The sequence below is a fragment of the Homarus americanus genome, unplaced genomic scaffold, assembly GCF_018991925.1.
Source record: "Homarus americanus isolate GMGI-L3 unplaced genomic scaffold, GMGI_Hamer_2.0 scaffold24260, whole genome shotgun sequence".
Classification (NCBI taxonomy): Eukaryota; Metazoa; Arthropoda; class Malacostraca; order Decapoda; family Nephropidae; genus Homarus; species Homarus americanus.
In genome coordinates, this window is record NW_024721079.1 from 3,327,899 (window position 1) to 3,349,037 (window position 21,139).

The 21,139-nt window shown below is 35.3% G+C and overlaps 1 protein-coding gene across 5 annotated transcripts in view; it reads right to left on the reverse strand.

Annotated features, from left to right (window-relative positions):
- Positions 1-21,139, reverse strand: part of LOC121861444 (phosphatidylinositol 4,5-bisphosphate 3-kinase catalytic subunit delta isoform-like) — a 58,569-nt gene that overhangs the window by 19,030 nt on the left and 18,400 nt on the right. For all 5 annotated transcript variants that reach the window (XM_042359178.1, XM_042359176.1, XM_042359177.1 and 2 more), the window contains 11 exons: positions 19,433-19,661; positions 18,381-18,496; positions 15,997-16,113; positions 14,750-14,875; positions 11,916-12,045; positions 10,486-10,676; positions 6,976-7,200; positions 4,544-4,825; positions 2,915-3,094; positions 1,417-1,547; positions 232-375 (listed from right to left, as the gene is read on the reverse strand). In XM_042359178.1, coding sequence (XP_042215112.1) covers positions 232-375; positions 1,417-1,547; positions 2,915-3,094; positions 4,544-4,825; positions 6,976-7,200; positions 10,486-10,676; positions 11,916-12,045; positions 14,750-14,875; positions 15,997-16,113; positions 18,381-18,496; positions 19,433-19,661 — 1,871 coding nt within the window. The remainder of the gene's footprint in view (positions 1-231; positions 376-1,416; positions 1,548-2,914; positions 3,095-4,543; positions 4,826-6,975; positions 7,201-10,485; positions 10,677-11,915; positions 12,046-14,749; positions 14,876-15,996; positions 16,114-18,380; positions 18,497-19,432; positions 19,662-21,139) is intronic.

Consider the following 21,139-nt stretch of genomic DNA (forward strand, 5'->3'; position numbering starts at 1 on the left):
TTAACTACAGAAAACTTAAAAAATAGTGACAAATATTCCAAAAATATTCAAGCCCAAACCCCTAACAGGCCGACAGTGAGTACCAATGACCTTCATCACTGGTAACATAAAAACAATTTATAAATCTTTTGAGACACAAGCCTACTATTACTAATACTACTTCTACAAACATGAAACCTTCAGTTATTTAATTATTAAGCTAAAGTTCAAGTCACATTAGCACATAATTACCTGAGATGCCAAAAGAAATAATGACCAATACGCATATTTCTCAAGGCACGGCTTAGAAGAAACTCCACTAGATGACAGTAGAGATAATTTTCATGCTTGAGGGCCTGTACCAGTTGTAGCAGGTATAACAGCAAGTCGTCATCACTATTTTGTGGAATAAATAACAAATTAATAACCTAAATGCATTTAATTCTTGTCTAATATATATATATATATATATATATATATATATATATATATATATATATATATATATATATATATATATATATATATATATATATATATATATATATATATATATATATATATATATATATATATATATATATATATATATATATATATATATATATATATATATATATATATATATATATATATATATATATATATATATATATATATATATATATATATATATATATATATATATATATATATATATATATACACAGAACACTGTATACAAAAACTTTGGTACACAAGGAGGCAACATGGCCAGTACCCATTCACAGCTGGGTAAACTGGAACACAAATTATACTCTTCAACCTAAAAGCTACCTCAGCTACCCAGAGGACAAAAAACTTATATTACACAACACAATGCGACAACATCCTACAGTGAAACAATTTGCTTCTAAGTCTTTTTTTTCATTTACCTCCCACAGTTAATCTTCCACAATTACGTATTGCAATTACAACATATCCTAGTCTTTCTCTCTCTACCATTATTTCATGACATTCAAATAATAATCACCCAATAAAACAAAATATTAATCATAAAAAAGAAATAAAATAAATCAATTTCAAATCAAAGGACACAAGTTCAGTGGTGGACATGTGACAGTCTGATCCTGAAGCTGAAAAGAACTGTGCCAATTCATTTACTGCATACATATTACCTACATATTTTTTTAATGTTATCCAAACACAGTAATTATACAGAGTACAGGATACAGGGCTCAGGTTTCATCTTTTCATAACAATATACCGTACTGTATAAGCTGGCAGCAAATCATCATCAAATAATCATACAAAATCTTCACCCAAACCCCATAATCTCCTAAAATCTTATGCATTACTGTTCACTGTTTATTACAGCCATACTTGAAAAAAGGATAATATCACTTTATACTCCTTTCAACATTGTCCTTCCTTAAAAGAACATGTCCCTTAACTTACCTGATATGTTCTAGGCACACTATGGCAAAACTTCTGACAGCAGGTTCAGCATATGCATAATCTAGTAGTTCCAGGGCACGGTCTGGAGATAGCTTTGGCCAAACCTCCAAAAGTGAGATCATTTCTGCTACCTAAAATTGTACGTGAACTTAATATTAACAAACAAGGAGGAAAAGGGAGCTTAGAATTAAAATCTAACAACAGCATTTACCTCTTAACCTTGACCTAACATACAACTTTCTAAGTGATATCTCCATTAGCCAGAATAATCGGTGAAGAGCATTTCCGGGAATGAGAGATTTCCGGGTAACGAGGCGACTCAAAGCCAGAAAAAAAACGCATCCCCGGAATTTTCTGGGTAACAGAAAAATGTTCTCGGAAGTTCCAGAATGATGCATTATATCATCTCTCGAACCCGGAAAAATATCCCCCATCCCCGGAATTTTCCAGGTACTGGAAATTTTTTTAGTGAATTTCCGGAAAATGCGCCTTATTTTTACCTCCCAAACCTGGAAAAAACTCCCACATCCCTGGAATTTTCCGGGTAATGGAAAAAATATCTTAAATTTTCCAGAAAATGTGCCCCTCAGAAAATCGTTCCGGAAAATTCCAGCTTCGGGAACGATTTTCTGAGAAAATATCAATTCCCGCTATCGGAGAGTTTTGGTTTTGAGGGATTCCGACTAACGGAGATATTACTGCATTTATAGGTATAGTTTAACGATTCAAGAAAAATACATTTCATTTCAATTACTGTACTGTTCACCTAAGCACACCATGCACAATTGTTCCACACAAGGCCAATACAGTATAGCTATGGTCTACCTAACAAGAGCACAAATTCTGTAAACACCTTTCCAAAAGATTTAATTTCCTGAGACTCATCAATACTAAAATGATGACAGTCAGTAAAATTCAGCCATGTTGACAGGGTACAAAAATGGTGTTCACCAATAAAACAAAACCAAAAAGGTCATGTGGTAATACTTGGCATAATGTATGAAAGATTTCCAGATATGAAAAATATTAAATACATTATACTGTATATTAATTTTCAAGAAATTTAAAAACTAGACAAGTTTTATACTCATAATGAATCATGAACCACACCAGTACTCAACCTATTTTGAAAGCAGAGTATGAGGCATATACACCTGTTATCTAATGTCCATAACACCAGATTTTTTTTTAACCAAGTCAAATATTGACCACACACACACACATTGGTACATCCCACCTATTGTTAAAATAATAAACAACTCCTGATTTATGTACTGTACAGCCCTGTAAATATATTCAATGCATATTATATCATTATGTCTAAATCAAATGTAAGTCCGTATATTTTCAGCCACCGGCTGCAACTCTATTAATAAACCGTTTAATATTATTATTATTTATTTTATTATTATGCACGCACATGACAACAGCACTGAGTGACTATAGCTCACGTTATTCTTACCAAGTTAATTGAACTAAGAAGGAAGGTACTCCTTACCTCTGCTTTGTTGTCCCACTCAACACACTGTAACAACTTTGGGAGAAGATGAGGAAGTTCTGTACGACAAACATTTCTCAAAGACCACAATAACTTTCGTTCCTGCTCGTGAAGCTCTGTTAAAGGATCTCGATCTGCCATTTGACGAATCTCCTCCATTGCACTTGAGGTTGGTGTACCCTGAATATAAAATAAAATCACATACAGGCTACAGCATAGTAAACTTTATGACCACTGCCATAAACAGATAACTGTGTCATAAACAAAGTTCATCAAACCATTTTTGTTGTATTTTGTTTTATGACTTTGGACACCCTTCACCCAAGTGGGAAAAAGTCTGTGAGGGAGGGTGAAAAATAATGTATATACAACAAAAACTAAGCATACAGCTGTATATCTTAATTTTATAATAAGGACCAAGGAGCAATGAGTATTTAGAAAATTCCTTTACAACTCAGTGCAAGATCAAAGCTATTATATCAAAAACTTAATGATTACTAATTCATATTTCTCTAACATATCTCAAAGAAAAAATACACATCTAGACACACAATACTTATACTACAATTGATGTTCATAAAATATGTAATGCAGATGATTTGTTTCATATTTTCTATACAGCTGGTTGGTTGGAATCAAGAGAACACCTACAGTATACACATATTTATATATCATTCCCCATCAATCTAACTGCTGTAATTAATGTATTCTACTAAGGTACTCCTGTTCCACTATGAGCCATTAAATATTTAAATAATTTACCCATAAATTCATACAACTAAGGGTCAGGTCAACCAAACTTCCTCAAAAATTGCTGGACACCATGTTCTCTAATCATTCAGGCACACTGCTGCTTCCTGAATGCCCACCTGCCTCATTTCCTGTGCATCTTTCACCCAATCCTTCCTTCTCCTCATTTCTTGGTCCTTCCCTCTCTGCTTTAGGTCATCAGTTATTGTTCCATACGCTGGCACATTCATTCTTACATACCTGAAACACTTTATTTCCTCCATTCTAGCACTAACCTAACCAGCAATCTTTTCCTTCCATCTCTCTTCTCAACTTATCTTTGTCAATTTATTTCTGTTCACATTCATTTTTTTTTTCAAGGACACACCCTTCCCAAGTCATTCTTTACTATTTTTAACCTTTCTTCTAAATCAACATTTAAAGCAGTGTTATCAGCAAACAGCAGCAGATTAGTCTTCCAACTGCACCCCATATCACTATTACCAAAGTTCCATCCCTCTCCATTATTCTTGATTTCATTCTTATATTAACCCAACCTTGGAAATACTGAACAACCACAACAATATTACACATCACAACCAAATAAAAGTTCTAGTGTAATAAGAGAAATATAAATACAGTACCAAGAAAACTTTGTGCAAATGCCTGTGGTAGTTTAAAATTTTAGTATTAATCATAAAACAATATTTGTGTGAAGCAACAAGAGCAAACCAGATGTATTTTTCGAGCCTTTGTGGAAGAGGAGTACCACAACAACACACATGCATTACAGCAGCAGCAGGAATGAATGATGGACAATGAATTAAGTGATAATGTGATTCTGACCATTCTGCACTAAGTGAGAAAAGCCTTTGAGAAATAAAACACACTGGTTCTCACCTCATCACTCTGTGGATTTTCCTTGGCAGTAGACACAATCTTGTCCTTGGATGGGAATATTATATTAGAGGATGAATTGAAGCGTGGAAAGGAGATAGTAAGGGTGACTGCCTGATCATGGTCTGGATTGCTTACTAGTGTACCCAAGGGATTGGGCATAACGTCTCCACTTTGGTCCTCACATATTTTCCAGGCATACAGAGACATTGCTCCTGTCTTTAACTGATTCCTATAGTCAAAAACAGCAGTGTTCCCCCAAGCCAATGGGTTTTTGTACAGTTCCTGAAAAGTTTAAAATTTTGCTTTTAAGTAACCTCTGGAGTAAAGTCTTAAAGAACACATCCACAAGATGTTGCATAATGGGTAAATGGGGAAAGGAAACTGTTGCCACCATCAAGAAAAAAGATAAATATTCAAATTACTGCAGTAGTAGATGATGTAGACCCTGCAACACAATACAAAAATAAATTAGTAAATTCATGTGAAGGGAGGAAACAAAATGCAAACTGGATAAAATATGCAATCAACATCAGCAAATTCATAAACTCGATTTAATTTTTAAATCACTGTGGTATTACAAACATCCTCTTCCTATTTTTATATAACATAGACCCTTTCTTTTCTCCCACCTGAAATATAATCCTACAGCCATTTTTTACCTTTGCATGGGTTAGCCACAGTTACCTGATGGCACCTCTCCTTGCTGCACAGTCTCTTGCAGTTTCTCATGCCAAGTTTCTAACTGTGATGCCATTTCTTTCAGCCTATCACCATGTCATTCTTGGCTCTCCTCAACACACAACTTTGCCAAATATCTCAATACCCAGCTGCCCTCTTAGCTTTGAATAGGATATCCTGCCTTTCAGTATCACATTACACATCCACCTCACTATTCCCATTTTAGCTTGTTCAGTCTCCTTATATCATTGGTTTCAACCGCCCATGCCCGACTGCCATACAACATCACACTTCTCACACTAGTTGCATACATCTTTTATTTCATGCAATAAAAGCAGCAACTCCCTCAACTTCCATCAGCCTATTCTAATTCTCACAACAGAGCTAGCTTCAGCACCACTTACACCTACAAGTACTGTAAGTAACAAAGTTCATTGGCACAGTTGTAGAAAATATCTCCATTATTGAACTTCTCCAGCCTTGCTAAGGTCAGCAACATTCCACCTCTTAGTGTATTATCTTCCACTCACTGCACATTACTGAGTTGCTGCCAATACTTCTTACAGATAGCACATAGCTACTTTTCACCAAACAATAAGTCCCTAACTATTAAAACAATACTTTTCTTTTTGTTATATTCACTCTAAAGCCTTTTGACTCAATTTCATCTTTCCATTACATAAATTTCTCCAGTTTTTTCAATACTATCTGCTATCAACTCTAAATTGTCAGCATAAAATAACTTCCAGGGCAAACCAGTCCCAAAATCCCATGATAGTGCCCCTCTGGTAATATGATAAACAGGAAGCTCAAGGCAGGCCTTTTATGAACTCCTCCTTTCACCTCAAACTCCTCACTTTCCTTGCCATTTACTCTCACGGTGGTTTTTGAGTGCTCTTATAATGCCACAACCACTTGAACAAAACACTCCTCAACTCCCAAATTTCTCATTGCCCGCTGTACTACCTCATGTGGTACACAGTCAAATGCCTTCTCTAAGCTTCCCACCCCAGAAGATTCAAAATGGTGAGTACACCCAAAATTAATGTTATTCTCAAGTTTTATACACTAAGCTTCACCTTTTAACCCCCCCCCCAAAAAAAAAATCACCTTTAGCTGACCAGGGGTTGACATTTAACATTCCATAACCTGACCAAGTATGGGTTAAATTATCATTTATAGTGCAGAGATTGAATGAGTAAATGTATGGTATATAATGAAATCTGGAGATGAAATGACTTTATTGTTAAACTTTCATTTCAAATCAAATTCACAATGATAGGTTAAAGGATACAAAAAAATTCAAATTAATTATGGTAGGCTACATGCAAGGGACAGAAGTATGGTATGGCAGCTACATGCAAGGGACAGATAGATAGTATAGCAGGTTGGATGACTGACTTGTGTGAATTTGAGATGTGGTAATAGAGCTTAAGAACAGAGATACATAAAAAATAAAAACAAAAGAATGGCAAGCATTATGTCACCACAGTTAGTAAATGTAAACATTGATGATGTATAATGTAATGTTATCCTGTGATGAAGTAAAGGACTGGGAAATACCTGATACACAAGAGTAACTTACATATGCCGTACAGCATTAAAACTGAGGAGACAATAAAATAAATAAAGTCAGCCTGAATTAATGAATACAGTGAGAGAAGAGGCATGAACCAGAATGATGGTACGAGTTTCACACAGTTACATGTCTCAACTTGACACCACAGACATACATACAAAACAAACATACACACCTGTCTATTGCCAATTGACGACCGTGCTTTAGTGGCTTTGGCACTACGGCTGACTTCATAGATGGCCAGGCAGAGGCGTGCGTTACGTGGAATGTTGCATACAGCAATGGAGAAGACAAGGCCTTCATTCACGTTACCTGAGCCATCACTTATGCTGACCTCTTGTGTGGTTTTTGTCTCACAGAGTGCTCGACTCCCATGGTATAGGCCAGCTTCAATCACCACCTACAAAGATATGAGTACAAATTATATAACATTATTACAATAGAGGTTAAAGAATTCACCCCTTTCATGTTGTAGTGATGTGTGTCCATTCCAACATTTTAAGAATAGGTTGAAGGTTGAAGTGAGGTATAAATCAATATATCTTAAGTCAATTACATTGAACCCTTGATAATTTGGTATCGTTTGGGCTCTGAGTTGATCAAATTAGCACAATATATCAAATTATCCCAAAATATTGAACTATCTCTCAAAAGGGAAAAGATGCTAAACAATGCAGTTTAAGTTTAGCAACTTTGAAATACCCTGTACAAATAATGGTACAGTACTATATGTAATAAGTAACACACCTCAAGCTACCTCATACTTATGTAGTAAAGTAAAATCTTGATGATACGAGTAGATACGTTCCTTCGAGTCTGCTCGTACTGTATAACGAAAACTCGTATAACGGAGGGAATAATACATGGGTTAAATAGGGATGTGTTCCTGAGCACTGAGTATAGCGACGACAGTAAATGTGATTCAGTACGAGCGGACAAACTGGAATAGCAGATTCAAACACTGGAGAAGGGAGAGGGTAGCTGGGGGGAGGGCGGTAGGGATGTAGGGAAGGAGTGAGTGGCCTGGCTGAGTAGCTCACAAGCACGTCTGTGCATCTACATCACGAAAGATGTCACAGACCACGTCACTGCTTGTTTTCTGCTTACTTGGCTGGGTAAGCAGAGGAAACAACATTTTAGGCCCGTAAGCACTGGGTGACCTGGAGGTAGGAAACAAACAGTTGTCAATTGCTGTTTGTGGGAATATTTAATTCACTCTAGTAATGATACAGTACAATGTTTCTTATTATGTTATCATAGGTAAATGCATGGTTTATATAATTTGTTTATCACTGGGCCCATCAGCATTTTCAAATTAGACTACAAGATATGTATTTCTCCCATACGTATTTCGATTGTACGGCACCTAACTCTCCTCCCTCCCTGCAACATTTCACTGGATTTACTGTTATTATTAGTGTTTAACGAACAAAAATTCGATTAACGAAATCCTTACAAACATCACGTTTTGTTGTGAGCATCAGCTGATGGGCTAGTCTGCCAATTCAGTAATCGGTTCTATGTTTACATTCGTTTCCAGTGGAGTAAATATCAAGAAAGTTGTGCTCTTTCATATTTTTGCATTTTTTATATTATAGTTATTAGTCATTTTAACATTTATTTAACATATTGATAATAGATGCAGTACAGGAAACTAGTTTTTTTTTGCACCCATTAGACGCTTGACTCAGCCACAAGGCGTCAGTTGGACTTTGTTGACAGTGGAGTGAATATCTATTTTGTTGGTGTCTTGAATATTTTTGCATTTTTCATTGGAATTATTGGTCATTCTGAAATTTAGTAAACATATTGATAATATATAATGGAGTGCAGTGTTGATTTAAATAAAATAATCTTGAATTACACCTAGTGAACTTAAAAATTTTATTGGTGAAATGACGGCATCAAGCATGGGTCCCTTGAAAGGTGATTTCTCCTCCATCCCCACTTCCTTCTCTTCTCCCTTCTCCTTCATCCCCACTTCTAATTCCCATCATCACCATCAACCAGGAACCTTCTACATACACACCTCAAAGTATGTGTACCTTACTACATGTTTTTTTTTACTTTATATGTTTTTTCGGTGAGCTGGAACCAATTACCTAATATCCAACCGAAACAATGGATTCGGTTAACGAAATTTTCCGTTAACGAACGACCCTCTGGAACAAATTGTGTTCGTTAACCGAGGGACCACTGTATAATAATGCTTAATAGTGATTTATCATGGCACAGTAGCCAAGTTAGCCTCATCACAGCAACCACCAGGCTACTGGGCCAAGCTGTGAGGTGTTATGGTTGTTTTTCAACTCGTAATTTTGGGTAGTTATACATAACTTTCTTCATTTATTTTTCCTCATTTACATGCACACACCACCCTAAATATACATTGTAAAAAAAGTAAAAATAAAATGCTTGTTCTAAGGGCAAACCTGTACTCAAATGTACTCAGTTAATTACTTTAAATCTATGTCTAGTGCAAACTATGAGAAGTTTGTGCTCAAACTGATCTCTATCTTATACGAATTCCAGCAATTTAAGTTATATTCTGCCAAGTCAATTCGGTGACATTTAAAAAGAAAAAACTTGAAGTCCCTCTATTTGACTGATAACTACGCACTTGGTAATCTCCCCGCCGGCTGTCAACACCTCACCTCACCCCCTCCTTGCATTGCTGGAATTCTTGCAAAATAGTTAATAATTTGAATATAAACATCACATAGTTGCACAAGAGATAAAAGTTTTAGTCAGTTGCACAAGAGATAAAAGTTTTAGTCCTTTAGTGTAGTACATTTGAGTACAAAGTGAGTACAGTAATATGTTGCTAAAAATTATGGCTTTTTCACAGGAAAAAGTCTGTATAACTAACCCCAGTGATAACTGTACTCGCTTCTCGGATCATCGAACAATATCGCTCGTACAGCAAATATAATGGTGCAAATTCTTTAACCTCATATCACCGATTTCTTGTATAAAGAATGCTCGTATAACGAGATCCCCCTGATAATGAGAAGTGGAGAAAGTAGTAGCAATGATACAATCTGGTTAAACTGTCTAAAATTATTTTTATACACATGTATTATGGTTATTTAGTAAAATATTAAAAGCTCTCTAAAAAATAAATGTTTTTCATACTGTATTTTCAGAAAAATATATCAAATCATGCATGCTAAATTACATCCTTCTAGGTGCATAGATACATAATGTTTACTTAAGTGCAAAAATTTTTCTTAAAAGAAAAATTCCTAAATCATGCATAATAAGTATAAAAAAGAACTGCCAGTGCTTTGCCAAGCATCCCTTTTATCAATAAACAGCAAAAGAGTATAAGTGTAGATACTGAACTGTAAAGACTTGTCATCAAGTGATGAATGTAGTACAAGCACAAATTCTTGTTTTACAAAACTAGGATAAACCAAGATTTCATTGTCAGCAGTACTGTATAATCAAACTTGACAAGCTTCTATCCTGAAGAGATCTACACAAGGGATCAAAATTTTTTTCTCCAAATCTAAATTCTGTTCAGTAATTTTCAACATGTTCATCAAGAGAAGCTATCTGGTAACAATAAAATTCGATGGCAAAGGAGCAACCCAGGTAGAGAAGAACTGAGGAACAGTTAAGGATAAAGAGGAAGAATAATAATCTTGGTGAAAAGTACTTTAAATCTAATAAGAAAACTTACCACAGCCTGGTCTTCAGTATAAAGGTCTACATTGGAGATAGTTCCAATCTGAAAGTTGAAATCTTCTTCAATTGTCCAAGATGATACAAAATTTACATTTTTCTTCTTGCTTAATGTCATTCCTGAGAAAGAGTTTCTTAAGTGCTTCACTCCCAAATCTTCAATTCTTTCATATATATTCTCAATGTCTACTGTGGAAGGAAAACTTGGTTAGAAAATTTTTTACTTTCCATTATCAAGTAGAATGACATCCAATGTAAAAAAGGACAAAAATATCATGACTGTCTTATACCAAAAGTTGCACATGAATCTTATTTTTTACACTGCAAAGCTCTTTCCTACTATAGTGTACTATGGTAGAAGGTGAATGAAACCAAGAGCAAAGCAAACTCTCCCTTCATTCTCTCTGGCTGCTGCAACAAATAAGTTATACTACAGTGTTCCCCCTCCCTCTGGTTTAACAAGCATTTTATACACACATACACCAAAACTACACACCAGAATTACACACAAACACCATACACTAGCACCACACACCAAAACTACATACCAACCTCCAGCACAACACATCAGCACCACACCAAGCTCTCTGATCATGTACCTCCCCATTCATCGATATTTAGCCCCTTCCCATAAACATCTTCCTCACCTCACTCTACCTTTTCCTCGTTTTATCTCCCCTCTTTCTCTTTCATACTCTCCACTTTTGAATTACAGTACTGTACCAGTGTACTGTACACTAATTTTATGAATCTTTCTTTTTTCATTCTCTCAAGTGTCCATTTTTATCTTTGCAAAGCCTGTATTTTTTAGAATTCACATCCTCTTCTCAAGCAAACCACTAATTTATCTCTCCTTTTAGCATCCAAGGTCTATGCTTTAAATCGAGAACAAAGATGACTCAACTATTCATCCCTAGCTTTGCCTCCTACTACTTGACAATTCATTTAATCACCCAACATTCACTTTGCCCACACATCCACTCTCATACCTGAAACACCTCCCTTCCTCAATTGTGTCCATACAAGCGAACATTAAATTCACCCCCCCCCCTCCTCCTCCCCTTCTCGTTATTTTTTCACTATACATTTGTTCATATCATTTAAAATTTTCTCCTACTGTATACTCTTCCAGGATCAGTGATATTTGTAACTTTTCTCATAACCTATGTCATCAGCTGGACTCATCTCCTACTTGCACAACCTATCCCAGTTAAACAAGGTGGCTCTCCTCTCCAATACTCTTGTTACCAACTCTCTTACTATCCCATCTATGAAATACTATACAATGGCAACATCACAAATGATTTAAGTCTGGTGTTGAGTATTGAAGGAAATTATAAACACCTCTGTTGCCAAGGGAGAATACATTAGTCTATCAATTCAGTTCCAAGATTTACATTAACAGCAGCTGCGAGACTTGATACTTACCCTGAATAGTTCCTCGATGAACAATGACTAGAGGTATTGGCGAAAATTCATCATGGCACACAAGTTCACGTATATACATATATTGGACAAGTGGTACATCAGCAATTAGATACTCTTCTCTTCCAGGAGTCTTTAAAATACAAAAGAAGAGATACTTTGGTTAGTAACCTCACAGCATTATATTAACACCTAATCTTATAGCTACTGTACTGTACCGGTATACCTCTGGCAATGAAGTGGATATCTTCACATTATCCACTTCGTTCTGGGAAACTTCATTGTTAGAGGTAGATTTAACATGGAGTAAATAGGTAAGGGTTCCATTCCTTTGTTATTCTATATTTTGCATATGAAAATATTAACAAGAACTGCTATAATAAACAATAAAATGATACACAGCAAATCATAAAATACAAAAGCATACATTTTATGTACATGAAATAGTTCCTTCCATCCTCTAAGTCAGTGGTCTCCAACCTGAGCGAAACCATAATATGGAGCCCGCAGAGGTTTATTAGGAAAACTGTGAATTATTTGGGATTCTTCGTAAGAGTGAAATGAAGGAAAATATGTAATAACTTTATACAAATGTCGTGTACAGGACATGTGTATTTACCCCAGACCGGGCCCAGAGAGAGAGCCAACCTTCTCATAGGGGTAAATGCACACGACCTGTCCAAGAGTACATGTAAAAAGTATGTAACTGGTAACAGTTAGATGTGTAAAACTGCAAATAACTGTACAGTATATATGATATTTTTTTTTATTGAATGTAGATCCAAAGTTTTGGTGCACCTCCACTATATTTACAATGATAAATGTGGCCCAGAGCCTACAAGAGGTTGGGGACCGCTGCTCTAGGTGATGTGATGTCGAAAGTGAGTGACAGAGTTCAGCTTGGCAGCCACCTAGCTGGCTTAGAGTGTATGGCTGCTGCACTGTGTGTATGCCATGATGTCACATTGGGGGAAACAGCATGTGACTGGGCTGGGGACTAAGACCCAGATGTTATAAGAAATATATAATATTTTATGGCACGTAAGATGCACTTTTTTCTGAAAAATGGCAAAAAAAAATCACCCCACATCCTGTATCCCCCAGTTCCTGTATCCAACAGGCTAAGTTCTACCTAGCCCAACTCCAAAATTATAAATCTGTTTTTTTATTTTATAATTTTCACCACTTATTAGTTTATTAGCTGTTCTGGCAATTGGTCTACCCAGTGTTGGCACAGGAGGAAGCAGGACTGGGAAACCTATGATGTTTGATAGGCTCACAATGAATACAGTACCACCTTTCTTGTGTGTCTGGGCCAAGCAGGATTTGAACCCTTGACATTTTAGTGAGATACTACACATTACCATTGTACTTAAACACATTACTTGTATAATTACTCTTAATTACCATATAATGTATACTCTAGAATACAGATATTTGTGTCTGTTAACTTTGTTGATGGCACTGTTGCAAAGTTACTCATCACTAGCCATAGCTATCCCCTTTGACCTCTGGCTACCAGGCTGAGCTGTGAGCTATGTTATGGTTATTTTTTAACTCATAATTTCAGGTAGATACCTGTAACTTTCTTCGTTTTTTTTACTCAGTTACATGCACACACAATCTTAAATACAGAATGTTTAAAAAAAAGAATAAATACAAATAATTATAATAAGGTAAAAAATTTAAAGGGAATAAACATTTCTTTGTGTGAGAGAGTTAACACGCTGTGCATGGGAGAGGGAGGGGGGAGCGGAGGGTGGAAGCCCTGTTGCTAAGGGTTAGTAGACAAAGCATCCTAGCTGAGCTGCAATGCAGTGTGTACACTAGCTTGTATAATTTTTGCTTTTTTTTAATACTTTCATTATTTTTTTTCTAAATATTCTCTGCTGAAATCTAACTTGACAACCAGTGGCAAAGAGAATAAAGTAAGCTTACAGCAGAGGTGGTTGTGAGGTGTATGTTTAAATTTAAATACACCTAACTAGCCAATTCGCCACACTTAAGATCACCTCCCACACAGAATACACACCCATGCTCTTCATATTTCTTATTTCATAGTTTTATACAATATTTTCTTTATTTCTATGTCACATTAGAGTACAGGTATTGAAATGATTTTTCCACAAATTTTAAAGTTTCATTACATGTAACAATAGCAATATGCATTTTCATCTCACAGGCCACAGCTGACTGGCGACGTTTTATGTTTTGAGTTGCAAACTTCGTTCTGATTGACTGAAATCAAAATAAAGTACCATTTTTGTTGGATTCCATTAGTTTCTTTATTTTTTAAATAATTTTGTTTAATTTTAAGCTAAAAAGGGGGGGGGGAACAATCTTTGTTATAAAGGGGTATACCTGCACAGTATTACCAATACCAACAACAATGGGAAACTACAAAAACTTGAAGTACTGTACATGCATCCCTCAAGTTCTCATTCAATCATTCATGCTACTGTAATAGATGTGCTCTGTTGAGGCACTCCCATTCCACAATAAGACTGTCACTTCACAAAATCCAGCAGCATGTCAATTCCCATAAACCACTCCAAGCTATGTTCTCTTGTCTTTCAAGCACAAGACAACTCCTTGGATGTCCACTGCCCTCACTTCTAGTTCTAGAGAGCTCAACACCCCATCCTTCCATCTAGTTCTTGGTCTTCACCTTTCCCTCCTAGCATCTACTTCTGCATTATAATTAATGCCACATAGTCAATTGACAATACATATTGTATACTGTATAGCACTATTGAAGATTTTGAACAGGACTGCAAATATCTCAATTCTTATTTATTTTAAAACAGACAAAACTACAGAATATTTTTTGCTCTTACCTTCAATACATAATTTTCAGGAGGTTCTTCCATCACAAATGTAATGGAAAGTTTTGCAAGAGCCAGATTCAGAAATTCTCTCGTCTTAACACTGGGTAAAACACGAAAGGTGAATGTTCGCTGAACCTGAAAAACACAAATTCATACCTATTATAACCGATATACAATAACCTCTATAAGAGAGTTAAAGGGGTTTTCCACCCATCCATCCACCTTCCCTAAATATCTAACTCACTTATCAATTCCACATTTTAAGCATTAACAACTCAGAAGTAACATTTAGTAACTCATGAAAATTTTACTGGTCATTGAAGTTAATCAGTTGGCAATGGCACAGAGATATAAACATAACAGGCAACAGCTGTCTAACACATGACATTTCATCGTTTGACCTTGATACTTCATATATTTTGACCAAATGTAACAATCTTCCAAAGATCAAGACCAAATTTTCCATTAATTAACTTCAATTCAACAGCTAAAAGCATTTTGGGGCACAACATATTCTTCCCCAGGACACACTCAATCAGGGCTTTAACTTACACATCCTCGACATCATCTTATACTGTATCCACTATTGACCAAAGACACCAAGTTACTAGCATGGCCATCAGACAGCTACTCTCAAGGTATAAAAGATATACTGTACACCATAACACTGGAGTCTTTCATCACAAACAAATATATGAAAGGATACATGAAAAGTGCTGGAAAACAAATTCTGTCATACAGCAAATGAGTCATCCATGAATTACAATAAGTCATCCATGAGTTACAATAAGTCATCCATGAATTACCTTAAGTCATCCAGGAAAGTAAGTCATTCAGCAAATAAATCATCTCTGAAGGAAGTCAAATAGGAGGTGAATCATCCAGGCAGTTGTCATCCAGGACCTAAGTCATCTAGGACATAAGTCATCCAAAGCATAATGTAACAAAGAGAACCTATAGCTGGACATTTGTAACAGTCATGTCTTTGGGTGATATTCTGTCTATAAATACAATACATGTCTTGTAGGATATGGTTTCTACCTCTCAAATATCTCTTAAAACTGTACACACAAGAGGAATTTCCTTGCACTGTAATAATGCTACTTTTTCTGTGATTTTGGTGGTAAATCATATTTAATTTCCTTTAGTTTTAACAGTGGTGGGAACAAAAGATTTAGTAAACAAATTGTTCTACCTAAACATATATGGTCCTATAAAAATGTATAAAAGGCATTCACTTAGCATCACCAAATTACCTCCATTGATGTATCAAACTGGACAGACAGTAAAAGTTGGTCATCATGTAATCTGTCGGTGATATATTTGGGTAGTTCAAGTTTTGTAGCTATACGAGCTGGGTATTGATACTGGACCTGTAAAAGGAAACACACTTTAAGATGCTTTATTTCAGAAGAATATATAAAATTTCAACTAAGTCAAATTTGAATTGTTTCAGCCCATAAAAATGAGGATAAAATATGTATGTTCATCAGCAATGCTATTACAAAACAAATTTAATCCCAACAGCTTTATACAAGAACACCCTAGTCTATACAGTAAAGGGTTTGGGGAAGTAACCTCTGAGAGACATACCTTAAAGTTGTATCATGTGCATATTTTGTAAAGCACAAGACACTTATTTATCACTCTCAAATAAGGATAAGAACTGTGACAACTGATTGGCTATATGAGTCTATAAGGTATATACTGAAGATTACCCTGGTCATACAGCCAGGAACAAGTCAAGCCTTTTCAAAATAAAGTCCTTTACTAGTGCTGTAAATACTGTACTGTAGTACTGTACTTATCACAAGCCATTTACCCTGTATTAACGAAGATAAATTTTCTTTATCATCACATTCCTTACAAAATACACATCTCTTTCGGTATGGAGGCAGTGTAAGTAAGCAGCATCTCACAGATGAGTGTCTACCAATGCTCATGGTGAAGTGTGAATGTGACATTTGCCCACAGGATTTTCTTTTGACACAGACTGCTCTCAAAAGCTCCCACCCCCTGCCATGACCCCTCCCACTCAGGCATTCCCACACTTTTCCATAAGCAGAAGCACCATTGCATAGTAACCAGCCCTAGGAACCACCTATGTTCTTCCCACTAGCCTCGTGGGCTGGAAGATGCATCGCTAAGGGTGCATTTTGTGTTTGGAGCGCTCTACCCAATGTTTAATAAAATGGACCAATCTTTCCTGTTACTGATGCAACTTGCATCAAAGAGGTTCCTAGCAGGTGAGATTGTAAATGATGCTATTTGCATCAACAGAAAACGAGTGGTTGAGATTTCTGACCATAGCCAGGAGTACAAGAGGGTTAAACAGAGGCAGGAAGTTTGAAAACATACAATTTGGATATCAGCAGTTTATCACAAATGGTAACATGAAGGCTATAGCCATTCTCAGATACTGAAGTTGTATTAAATTAGATTTTAGTATTTCATCTCTAAATAATCATGAAGTGCAATAAATACAATCATCCTCTAAATGTTACCCTATGTAAACACATCAGTCACCCACTACCATGCACCGTCAGTCAGGCCACTAAGCACCCAGATAGCCCAACATTTCCATATTTATTCTACAGTTTTATGTGGAAACAAAATGCAACAGTATTATTCTATCTTCTTATGAATCTTTATTTGTTCATGCCATTTAACTGAGAAGTGAAGCATTGAAAGATGTACAAGTAGTATCAAGAAGTGGAGGGTTGAATCTGAAGCCTGCAGCTAGAACACCTTGGAGAAAAAATAATTCTGCTATTTAAATAACCATACCTGTAAAATCATTTATCTGTGCAGGCTGCTTTAGCTTCACTGAATTTGTTCTTTAGCACATGGCCATATTTTACTCAATATCAACATAAAATTAAAGCACTGTACAGTACTTTCATATGCGTCTTCTTTAAGTCATAAATTGTGGTTTTACACCTTACTGGTCACAAAATTTCCTGATAGATTTTTGGAGAATTTCCACTTTTTCTTTGATGCTAAGCACTTTGTCTTCTTTTTGCACTACAACACTAAGTATAAATACTTTTGCATTAGTTTTGAGATATCTTATGGGCACCACACCTAGTTAGAATCCACAATGCTTTCCGAGTAACGAATGAGTAATGCAGTGAGCATGAACGCATCATCAGCTGACAACCTAAGCTAGGTCAGCTGATGAAATTTGGAAGGAATTTTGAATATGAAAATACTTTGGAAAATTTATTATTTTAAAAAATTTATGTCTGGATTCCTGATACCCAAGTTTATATTCATTTAGTGTATTTTTATTTAGCATGGCATTTTTCAGGAACACATTAACTAAGCTAAACGAGGGATATCTATACTTAAACAAATACATTAAGTTGTAACAAACAAAAAACTCTTTTACACCCCTGTTCAGAACCGTACAACTCAACTGAGGTAATGCAACACACTCTATGGCTACAAACAGTTTAGACTCTTTTGAGCAGATCAGTCTCTTAAACATGTAAAGAGTCTTTCATTTGTCATTACATGACACTCATCTTTACAAAGGATTTTATTTGCCTCCTTTGTCTAACAAAATAAATAAAAAATCTTCCTTTTACTCATATATCAATAATGATGAATGTTAATATTACAAGAAGTAAAATCTTACCTGTTCTGACCATGTTAATTTATTCCTTGCAGATACAACTTCATCACAAACTGCCTTCATCTTCCACCGAAATTCATTCACCTCAGGGTTTTTAAGAGCATCAAATTTCTGAAGTTCTGAAATTATATTAATCATAATGAAATTATTACGCTAAGCACCTTCCTACATAATACATCATCAGTTTATAAGCTATTATTGATCTTAGAAGTCAGCACTACACACCTGCACATACAGTATGCATTTTATACACACCAAAATGAAAATTCATTTCACATATCACTGAAAAGAAAAATACACATAGTCTCACCAAAACACTGATAATATACAGGTATTTTTAATGAAAATTTTGGGTGAACACAATGATCATAAACCAACAATAAACAAAGAAAGTGAAATACATGCAGAACAGCCAATGATGACCGAACTGATTAATGTAATCTTGAAGGAATGTAAAGCTCCAGTTTACTGGCTGAAGAATGTGATCATGAATACTTACAAGGGCAAAGATTATGCAGTTGAACATTGAAACTATAGGGACTTTAAACTAATGCATCAGGTCAAAAAAGTTGGGGGAAGTGACCAAAAAATTAACAAGGGAGAATGAACATACCAAAATGCAAGTAAGGCGACTAAAGAGGTAATTTCCATGGCCAGGTAATTCCATTCAAGAATTGCAGTGAGAGTAAATGGTGAGGAAAGTGTTGAATTTGAGTTCAAAATAAGGGTTTATCAAGAGACTGTCTTGAACCTGCTTCTCTTTATCATGGTATTGGAGCCACTATTATGGGATTTTAGGACTAATTTGCCCTGGGAGTTGTTAAATGCTGACAAATGACTGCTGATAGAAGCTAGTACTGAAGAGGAAGTGAAGAAATTAAAGCAATGGAAGGATGGAGTAAAGTCAAAGGGCTGGAGAGTGAATGTGGCAAAAACAAAATTAATGATTCATGGTGAAATTGAGAAATAGCCATGTGCTGTCTGTACAAAAGGTGTTGGTAGCAACTCAATAATGTGTAGTGTGTGTTATAATTACACTTTTAAATTCTTCCTACCCTTTCCAATTAATTGACCAATTTGCAGATTGAGCATTTTTTCAGTTTCATTGCCCTTCCTCTCAACAACTTTTAGCATCCACATAAAAGGGTTTATCTCCTGAAGACACTTTGATTCATCCATCAACTCCACAGTTTCAGCACGATGACTGATACATGCGAAGTGGTAAGATGAGAGGTCATGGAGTGTCCCAAAGAGGGGAAACTCACTTGCACGTTCCCATAGTTCCTGAAGAGAAAAATAATAAATAGCTTAAAAATAAGGTCTTACAGACACTGAACTGGTATATTATAAAAGGTATTGTTCCTTTAAATCCCAAAAGTGGCAGTTCTTTTCAAATGGAAAAAATCACTACTAACAACATCAGAAGTATGTTACATATTATAATTATAGCAGCAGCACTCAGTCATCCCAAAATAGCAATACACTACCACTGTTATTACTGAATTTACAAAGTATTTGAATGAGATAAAAAAGTTATTGTACTGTACTTGATTTTTTCTCTAGAATAAAAATTAATTAAAGAGGAGCATAGTACAAGTTAATGATGCAATAGTTTTGAGCACATTCCTAAAAAGTTCAAATATGATCAGAACAGCTACTCACTAAAATCATATCCAGTAAATTCTTTGAAAAAAAAAACATATGTATTTGAAAACCAAACCTTTGATTATAATTCTTTAAACAACTATTCTATGAAATATCAGTTCTTCAATAACACAATTATTCATCATAACAAATATTCAAAATAAAAATTCTCTGCAATACATCTCATAAATCCAATTCTTTGAAACATACATTTAGCAGCATTACAGGTACAGTACATGATTAGTACTACAAATGTTTACATACAACACTGGCTGTAAGATTTTCATTTCATTATACAGGAGGTCCCCAGATTACGAATGTCCGACTTATGAACATTCGCCAATACAAACGGGGTTAATCTTTAAATTTAATGTATTTGATCTACCCGATGACTTATTTTTGGCTTTCATTTAATGTATGTCATTCTATTTCCTCTTTTCTCTTAAATTAAGAGACTTTAGATGTATACCTGTATAAGGACTTAGGCTACGATATACAGTAGTGGGATTTTAAACATTATTCTGTAAGTATGGTATGCACATAAGACATGTTTCGACTTACATACATTTTTAACTTAAGAACGTCCCTAAATACATAATACGATCATAAGCTAAAAGAGCAGATGTTGGGAACTAAGTTTATAATCAGGTCAAGTGATAACACCTTTACACCACAAGAGGTAAAATAACCTCACTATGAGTTAGGTCACACAAAAACCAAGTAAAGTGACCTCATTACACACTTGTTTTGGCATCAATGCTGACGATGGGTGAATCGTCGGAAAAGTCTGGAGAAGAGTATTTGGAAGTACAGGTACCATTGATTGAACATAAATCCATCACTATATAAAAACAGTCCAGTGCATTGGTTGTACACACTGAATGATGTGTGTACTACATATAGATACGATTACAGTTTTTTCACAAACATATTTGAGAAATGATTAAGTTGGGCATTTAATGACTACATGATAATTATCATATAATCAATTAAAAGTAAGTGTGTATTCCCCCCAAAAATGAAACAAACTCAAACAATTTATGCCCATCATCTAGCTTGTCTGAAATCATCATGAGACCAAAATCTATGGCGAGTTTTAAGAAAATATTATTTTATCC